At 36.9% G+C, this 9,271-nt stretch overlaps 1 protein-coding gene across 2 annotated transcripts; it reads left to right on the top strand.

Moving 5' to 3' along the window:
• On the top strand, positions 1 to 8,729 carry LOC127758177 (ABC transporter G family member 50). 2 transcript variants are annotated; one of them, XM_052283796.1, is made up of 20 exons: positions 1 to 620; positions 723 to 799; positions 1,036 to 1,089; positions 1,173 to 1,263; positions 1,369 to 1,670; positions 1,772 to 2,047; positions 2,126 to 2,439; positions 2,531 to 2,691; positions 2,771 to 2,874; positions 2,963 to 3,116; positions 3,578 to 3,685; positions 3,815 to 3,888; positions 3,994 to 4,326; positions 4,433 to 4,723; positions 5,751 to 5,834; positions 6,479 to 6,612; positions 6,766 to 6,993; positions 7,123 to 7,294; positions 7,377 to 7,631; positions 8,340 to 8,729. In XM_052283796.1, the coding sequence occupies exons 1-20, from the start codon at positions 560 to 562 to the stop codon at positions 8,604 to 8,606; spliced, it is 3,540 nt and encodes a 1,179-aa protein (XP_052139756.1). In that variant the 5' UTR covers positions 1 to 559; the 3' UTR covers positions 8,607 to 8,729. The 2 variants fall into 2 exon arrangements, with proteins under 2 accessions (XP_052139756.1, XP_052139757.1); XM_052283797.1 differs by lacking the exon at positions 3,578 to 3,685.
• Positions 8,730 to 9,271: the final 542 nt, after the last annotated feature.

The raw sequence follows: 9,271 nt of genomic DNA, 5'->3' as shown, positions 1-9,271 counted from the left end.
TTCAGCCCATGGGCTGGATTGTCCCCAAATCCCTTCGTACACTTTCTCCAGCCACAGCGCCGCCGCAATTCGCTCGCCGCCGCCGCCGCCGCCGCCGCCGCCGGTGGGCGGTGGCTTGCCACCTCCCTCTCTGCCTCCGGCAGCCTTCTACGCTGCCCGTCTCCATCTCTTCTCCCTTCACCCAAATCCCCAGACATTCGGCCATGGCCCCCCTGACTCTTCTCTCTTCTTGGGGCCGCCCGCGGCGGCGCTGCCTGACGAGGACCGGCGGCTCGGGGCTGAGGAACCCCGAGCTTCCGGCGCGAGGGGGTGGCCTCCTCCTCCCCATCCTCATCGTCGCCGTCGCCCACGTCGCCTCGCCCTCGGCCAACGCCCGAGCTCGAGCACAAACTAAAAAAATCAAGAACAAGAAATTTTTATGTTCTGACAAACTGAATGTGAAGATGCAAAGCTTTTACAGGTAACAGGGGATATCTCTTACAATGGCTATCAGCTTGATGAATTTGTGCCTGAGAAAACAGCCGCGTATATCAGCCAATACGATTTGCACATTCCTGAGATGACTGTGAGGGAGACTTTGGACTTCTCATCCCGGTGCCAAGGTGTTGGAAGAAGACCAAGTAAGTGTAATGGACATTCTTCACCAAAATTCATGATCAGAAAAAAGAAAAAGTTCTTGATTAGTTACAATATTTCTACACATTGATTTTGCTTGCTCAAAGAAATACTCGAGGAGGTGAGCGCGAGGGAGAGCGCTGCGGGGATCATACCTGATGCGGACATAGATATATACATGAAGGTAAAAACTGTGTTCTCCTTTTATGCACTGGCTGGCATTATTCTTCCTCGCTTCACAAAAACAAAAGAAAAAAGAAACACATGATTATTTGAGGTAATACTAACAATGTAACCTTTCTAGCTAGAATAATATTGGGTTGTAGTAAAACTAAGGTAAAGCTTTTCATTAATAAACATTTCTGTTTCTATTTCTATAATTAAACATTTTGGTTTTCAAAAGCAAAGTGGCTACTGCAGGCTATATCAGTTGAAGCTTCAAAGAGAAACCTACAGACAGACTATATTTTGAAGGTACATTTCCCCAAAACATACAAGTTTAACTTTCAGGTAGTGAAAATATACCAACAAGAATCACAGTGCCGCTTAAATTGTAGATCATGGGGCTAGAGATATGCGCAGACACGATGGTTGGGGATGCAATGATAAGAGGACTATCAGGGGGGCAGAAGAAAAGATTAACCACAGGTATGGTAAAGCTGATCAATATTACTGGGAAATACATTCTTCCAAATTAAGGCGATCGATCGATCACCTTGTGTATAATCTTAAATTTTCACCTTCTTGCACCAGCTGAGATGATTGTGGGGCCTGCAAGAGCATACTTTATGGATGAAATATCAAATGGTCTGGATAGCTCTACCACTTTTCAAATAATAAGTTGTTTCCAGCAACTGACGAACATCAGCGAGTACACCATAGTTATTTCACTTCTTCAACCAACACCTGAGGTATTTGATCTTTTTGATGACCTGATATTAATGGCAGAAGGGAAAATTATCTACCATGGCCCTCGAAATGAAGCTCTGAATTTTTTTGAGGAGTGTGGGTTCATATGCCCAGAAAGAAAAGAGGTAGCTGACTTTCTCCAAGAGGTAATTTTCCTCAATCACAAGAGCAGCTGCAGCACCTGATTTATATATAATTTGCACGTTCATGAAAACAGTTCTTTTTTTTCTGATTCCGAAACCATTAGATCTTGTCCTGCAAGGACCAACAACAGTACTGGTCTGGTCCAAATGAATCTTACAGATATATATCACCCCATGTATTATCAAGCATGTTCAAGGAAAATCACAGAGGGAGAAAACTAGAAGAACCAATTGTTCCTCCGAAAAGCGAGTTGGGCAAGGAAGCTTTAGCATTCAATAAATATTCTCTGCAAAAACTGGAAATGTTCAAAGCCTGTGGAGCAAGGGAAGCACTCCTAATGAAAAGGAGCATGTTTGTTTATGTCTTCAAAACAGGCCAGGTTATACTTCATTCTAAGGCCCTCTTTCCTGTACGAAGTAAATTTTGAGTCCTAACTGAGGTTTACTCCTTACTGCAGCTTGCCATTATTGCACTCGTAACAATGTCTGTGTTCCTTCGAACTCGCATGACAACAGATTTCACTCACGCAACTTACTATATGGGAGCATTGTTTTTTTCCATCTTAATGATCATGCTAAATGGCACACCAGAGATAAGCATGCAGATTAGGAGACTCCCAAGTTTTTACAAGCAAAAGAGCTATTATTTCTATTCTTCATGGGCATATGCAATACCAGCTTCAGTCCTAAAGGTCCCTGTTTCCATATTAGATTCACTTGTATGGATATGTATCACATATTACGGAATTGGTTATACAGCTAGTGTTTCGAGGTAAATAATTCATTCGAAATTTTGCAAGTTTTCAACAATAAGAACAAACATTGAGAAACACTTAACGCAATTTATTTATACCCATTTGTAGGTTCTTCTGCCAATTTCTGATGCTTTGTTTTGTCCATCAATCAGTCACTTCACTGTATCGATTTATTGCTTCATACTTCCAAACACCCACTGCGTCTTTCTTCTACCTTTTTCTGGCTCTAACATTCTTCCTCATGTTTGGAGGCTTCACTCTTCCCAAGCGTAAGATAACCATCACTCATTGTGCATATAAACCTAGCAAAAATAAACATATTGTGTTACTGTTACTTTGTTTTTCCAGCCTCCATGCCAGCATGGTTAAACTGGGGATTTTGGATTTCTCCAATGACATATGCAGAAATCGGCACAGTTATTAATGAATTCCAAGCGCCAAGATGGCAGAAGGTGAAATATGTTTTTTTTTTCCAAATAAAAAAATGAGTTATCAGCTGCTTTCAAGCATTTACATCATTGCTACTTGTATTATTTTCAGGAAACTATTCAAAACATAACAATTGGGAACCGAATCCTGATTAATCATGGCCTATATTACAGTTGGCACTTTTATTGGATATCCATTGGAGCATTGTTCGGAGCTGTCATTTTATTTTATATTGCATTTGGATTGGCACTAGATTATATTACATGTAAGTTTGCTACCAACGAACAAAGTGCATATTTCTCAAACTCGGGCTCCATGGTACTCAGGCAGCATAATTTGACATACAGTGAACTTGGGGTAATGCTTTTTGGAAATCTCTATTTTTGGGTATACACCTGGTTGTGATTACTGGGTGTAATTTCTGAAATATCTACTCGATTTCAGATATTTTTTGGATATATTCACATAGCAGATTTGTATACATAATCTACAGATACCTACAATCCAATAATAAATGACAAAAGAAAATACAATTTGAAATTTTGTTCAAACTTGTTTGGAGTGGTTTATGATTAAATTAGACCCCACAAAATTTCATGCCATATATCGCGACAAAACTGTAGATATGGGGATATGGAGCTGGGGCACTATGGAGCACCAGTTAAATAGACTTTTCATACGCATATTATTTACTTGAGAAACAAATTATAAATTTGCCTATTTCAGCTATAGAAGAATATCATGGAAGTAGGCCTATAAAGAGATTATGTCAAGAGCAGGAAAAAGATTCTAATATTCGAAAAGAATCTGATGTTCATTCAAATATTTCCAGAGGTAAAGACAAACATCTCAATACCAAGTAAGAAATGAAGGTCCCACAAAAAAAAAGTAATAAACCAAGTTAGCAGAGTTGCGTTTCGAAAGCAAAATGCATGCTTCTTCAATGCATTGATCTTTTTGCAGCAAAGATGACTATACCTGTCATGGAACTTCCAATTACATTCCACAATCTGAACTACTACATTGATACCCCACTGGTAATTAAGAAAGCTCCCTATGTATTTGATTTTTATAGTTTTTTGTGTTTCTCGTCTGGTTCATATTTGAAGATAAAGGTATGTAAGAAATGTACTCTCTTGTAGGAAATGCTGAAACAAGGCTATCCAACAAAAAGACTTCAGCTACTTAACAACATAACTGGTGCATTGCGTCCTGGTGTTCTTTCTGCACTAATGGGTGTCAGTGGAGCCGGGAAGACAACTCTGCTAGATGTATTAGCAGGAAGGAAAACAGGAGGATATATTGAAGGGGACATAAGAATAGGTGGATATCCCAAGGTACAAGAAACATTTGTCAGAATCTTAGGTTACTGTGAGCAAGCCGACATACATTCCCCACAGCTTACAGTTGAAGAGTCTGTAACTTATTCTGCTTGGCTTCGTCTACCTTCTCATGTCGACAAAAAAACAAGATCTGTATGTCCCTTGGAACAACACAGACATATACTGATTTTAATAACAGATAGATAAACAAGAAGCTTACCTAAAAAACTAACAATGTTGTTTTTGTTCCTTTGGGTAGGAATTTGTTGCTGAAGTCCTCGAAACTGTTGAACTAGATCAAATAAAAGATGTCTTAGTGGGGACACCACAGAAAAATGGATTATCCATGGAGCAGCGAAAGAGGCTAACAATTGCAGTCGAGCTTGTTTCAAACCCATCAGTCATACTAATGGATGAACCAACAACAGGATTAGATACAAGGTCAGCAGCAATTGTTATTCGTGCCGTTAAAAATATTTGCAAAACAGGAAGGACAGTAGTGTGTACAATCCATCAGCCGAGCACTGAAATTTTTGAGGCGTTTGATGAGGTAATTTAACTTTCGCAATGTACATCAAACATAATCAACACAAATATTTTTTTATTGAACATATCAAACATGAAGGACAAAAATAAAGTTATCTTTTATGCTGGAAACATCAATAAATCTAGTTCAAAGCTATTAGGGTTAAAAATAGCTCGTTCCTTCAACACGGACTTGAGCTAAATTTAATTAAGATGTACTTTTCAGTTACTGAAAATTTGAAACACCTATGTGTTTGTTGCATTCTCCGTTGTCTTTTCAGTAAAGAAAAATTACAGAATACAATAGTATAGAAATTTGCAACCTTCAACCATTTCACTTTGCACAATCAAACCATCAAAATTGCAATTTTGTCCCCTTAAATGATCGATTCTGTGCAATAAAGCCCTTTATATTTAATTTTTCTTATTAGAAATTTTAACACTTCAATTATTTGGTTTTTTTTCAAGCCCTTTTTATTGAAAATACCTAATCAGACCCTTTGAATAATATATCTATGATATGATATAGATGTTTATTTGATATATAACAACTATCTACTTTCTAGCCATTTTTTTCCTTTTTGGGAGAAATTTTCTTACCTGAACATTTGGCTTAAACTTTGTGTACAGAAAAAAAAAACATTGTATTAGTTAGCATGAAGAATAAAGTATAAACGTTCAGTGACAGTTTGTTTTGATATCTTTTTTGAACTAAAATACAGTATAAAAACGTCAATGACAGTTTATTTTTATCTCTTATCTGAACTAAGAGTTCATACTATCACAAATTTTTCGTCGCACCAACAAAATTGGACTTACTGGGCTTTATTACCAAACTAAAATGGTTTGAGGGCTTATACTTTAATGTTACCAAACAGAATATTATGCCATTTTTTTTGTTTCCTGGACTATATGTTTATCACAAAAAGACGTGACGACAGACGGTTTATGTTCTGAGTTTTCTGATTACGAACAAAAAAAAGGCAGAAAGCTACTTTCATACAGTGCTAGTAGAAAGTTATATTTGATGCATTGAGTAAATCTTCTTGCAGCTCATACTAATGAAAAATGGTGGGAAAATAATCTATAATGGACCAATAGGAGAGCGTTCCAGCAAAGTGATTGAGTACTTTGAGGCAGGTTTCTTGAACATATTTCCTCATATGTATCTGTCATTTCTTGATTATTCATTTTCACTGGTTTTTCTGAAAGTGAGATAAGATTCATCACTTCCTGATGAATTGATATGATCCGAACTGCCAATGCCATGTGCAATGTTTATGCTATTTTAGAGATAAATTTTATCTTTAGAAATTGTAGCCAAAACAATTAAATCAATTCTATGAGTCATTTGTGTTCAATAACAAATCATATAAGTTGATCAAAATGTCAATGAGTCATGCAATTCATATGCCCAGGTTGAAATTTTGGTTCAAATTCTGCAATCCCCCCCCCCCCCCCGACCACCACACGTCCACCCCCATCCCCATCCCCCACGACATGAATCTATTTTGGCCAAATATTTCAGATTTTTTATCTTTTTATGAATTTAGGAAGATTTATTCAGTTTTGATCTTTGTTCAACTTTTTGGAATTTCAGAGGCCCCCTTATATAGATTTGGGCATACCGAATTAATAAACTTTGTGGTTTGCATATCTGTGTACTCCGTAAATGTTACCCGTCTTTTCAGAGAACCACATTTGTTGCATGGCTCTGCCATTTTCGTGTCATGTGTCCTGAGGTTATAATAGATTGAATTTTCCTTGTCTATGATGATAGAAAATTTCTGGGGTCTTGAAAGTAAAGAGTAACTGCAATCCAGCTGCTTGGATGATGGACCTAACATCAACATCAATGGAGGTGCAACACAACATGGACTTTGCGATTTTGTATGACGAATCATCACAGCATAGGTGCATATCTTGTAAATTTGATTAGGATTTTATGAGTGAAGAGAACATATGGATAGCTGAAAGAAAATAAAATTCAACTAGCAATTTTTTTAACCAAATAAAAAAAAAACTTTCATTTGAATTTAAGAATGACTAAAAGTTACTTTTCTTCAGAGACATCGTAGAGCTAGTGGAGAAGCTAAGCATCCCAATACCAAATTCAGAAATTCTATCTTTCTCCCATCGTTTCCCACGGAATGGCTGGATTCAACTTAAAGCTTGCTTGTGGAAACAAAACTTAACTTACTGGAGAAGTCCTGAGTATAACTTGAGGCGTATAATGCTGACAGTAATATCTGCCCTGGTCTACGGAGTATTGTTCTGGAAGCGTGCAAAAATATTGTAAGTCCACTACTCTCTTATCCATGACATTGCACATTATTTTGTTAACTTTGGGTACGGTGCTTCGCCACAAAGCATTGCCTTGAAGTACTCAGTAGAATAACATAACTTTCTCTTATCCCTTCTAAGAAACGACGAGCAAGACCTGTTCAATGTTTTTGGTGCAATGTATCTGGGTTCCACAACTATAGGGTCTTATAATCATCAGTCAATCATACCATTCAGTACAACCGAGCGCATTGTAATGTATCGTGAGAAGTTTGCAGGAATGTACTCATCTTGGTCATATTCATTCGCACAGGTCAGATAATGTTCACAAGCTTGTAAGCAAAGTAAAATATGCATTATTGACACTAATGTTCATATTTATTCTCCTTCTACAGGCTGCCATTGAGATTCCCTATGTATTTATCCAAGTGGTACTATACACGTTAATTATCTATCCATCAATTGGTTATTATTGGACACTACACAAATTCATATGGTTCTTCTACACAACATTTTGTTCAAGTCTCTCCTATATTTATGTTGGGTTGCTTCTTGTTTCATTAACCCCCAATGTTCAAGTTGCTACCATATTGGCATCTTTTTTCAACACCATGCAAACACTATTCTCGGGATTTATTTTACCTGCGCCTGTAAGCCTTTATTTTCTCCTAATATCATGATTTTTTTCTGGTGATTTACTATGGCCTCTAATGGTAGTAGAATCAATCTAGACCGTTCATCTTTTTTAGTTTAATATATCATATTTATTTATACTATCACCTTAACTATTGGTACGTAGTGGAATATGATCTCTTTTTTTTTCTTGAATACTACCAGCAGAGAATGGTAGTCAGAAATTTTAGACACTCCAGGATCTAACTTTGTTCACTTCTTTTTGTTAGCAAAATTTTGCTGCTCACGTTGAATATATACCAACTAGTACTAAGAAAATAACAACCTACATGAGAACTGCTTAACGTGATTTTGTAGTGTAATTAATAAATTATATTGTGGAACTGTTAAATGTGTAAGAGTAAATTTCAGTAATATGGTTAAAGTTGCATGAAACTCTAGGTATTATGACATGACTTGTATCACATAACCTTAGGTATTATGATTCTAAGGAATCACTGGATGACAATACACTGAAGCACTCCAACATAAGTTCAACATCGTAGTAGTTATGGGCGTATACCATTTTTTCAGTCATATCATTTGTCTTTTCCATTTCTATTTTGCTAGGTTGGAAATTAACATTTCTATTATAGAATAATAGTGTTTTGTTCAAGTGTTAGGGAAGAATCCTGAAAAGATCAGGAATAAAGAACTAACATGCATTTCAATTGTTCGCGTTGCAGCAAATCCCAAAGTGGTGGGTTTGGCTCTACTATCTCACTCCTACATCTTGGACACTCGATGCCCTCTTGACATCACAGTATGGGAACATAGAGAAAGAGGTCAGAGCATTTGGAGAAACTAAATCAGTTTCGATCTTCTTGAACGACTATTTCGGGTTTCATAAAGACAAGTTGAGCCTAGTAGCAGCTGTTCTCATTGCCTTTCCTTTTGTGTTGATAATCCTGTTCTCTTTTTCAATTGAGAAATTTAATTTTCAGAAGAGGTAAAGCATGTTCTGCTGTTCCAACAGACATCAAAATGTAACTTGGGTGACTATTTTTCTCCAACTGCGAAATGCATGAGGTTGATTGGGTGACTATTTTTCTCAAATCTGATGAGTAAACATCGTTAATTAGGAAGTACATATTATTAACTTGATTGTGCTAAGTATGCTTGTGAGTTATAACCTTTTTTGTTTCACCGAATGGAATATTACTCGATGGTTTCGTGTAACCTGCTTTGGAGAGGATTTTGCTATATTACGTTATGCCTTAGATTATTGAATGCATCAATAGAAAATGAGCACCTGATCGACTAATGCGTGTACGGGTATGGATTACTGAAAAGAAAAGCAGAGGAGAGCGGAGTATGCAGGTAGGTCACCTGGTAGTAGGAGTCACCTGCATCCACCAAAACCTCGCTCAGCTAATGGTTCAGATACATGAATCAATTGATTGGTTTATGCGTAGACTCCATAGACATCTACTCCCTAGTTTTCAGGTTATAAAATGTTTTTGACTTTGGTCAAAGTCAATATACTTTAAGTTTGATTAAGTTTGTAGAAAAAAATAGTAACATTTTCAACCCAAGACAAAGTAATCATGAAAATATATTCAATTATTGATTTGATGAAACTGATTTAATATTATAAATATTACTTCATTTGTCTATA

Source organism: Oryza glaberrima, chromosome 12 (genome assembly GCF_000147395.1).
Source record: "Oryza glaberrima chromosome 12, OglaRS2, whole genome shotgun sequence".
Taxonomy (NCBI): Eukaryota; Viridiplantae; Streptophyta; class Magnoliopsida; order Poales; family Poaceae; genus Oryza; species Oryza glaberrima.
Note: the sequence above shows the minus strand (reverse complement) of the source record. Positions and strands in the feature narration are given on the sequence as shown.

Excerpts from the sequence above, each read along its gene's own strand:
- LOC127758177 (XM_052283796.1), top strand. The coding sequence starts at position 560 with ATGACTGTGAGGGAGACTTTGGACTTCTCATCCCGGTGCCAAGGTGTT. Across the intron at positions 3,117-3,577 it reads GGCACTAGATTATATTACAT|CTATAGAAGAATATCATGGA; the intron begins GTAAGTTTGCTA and ends TGCCTATTTCAG. Across the intron at positions 5,835-6,478 it reads AAGTGATTGAGTACTTTGAG|AAAATTTCTGGGGTCTTGAA; the intron begins GCAGGTTTCTTG and ends CTATGATGATAG.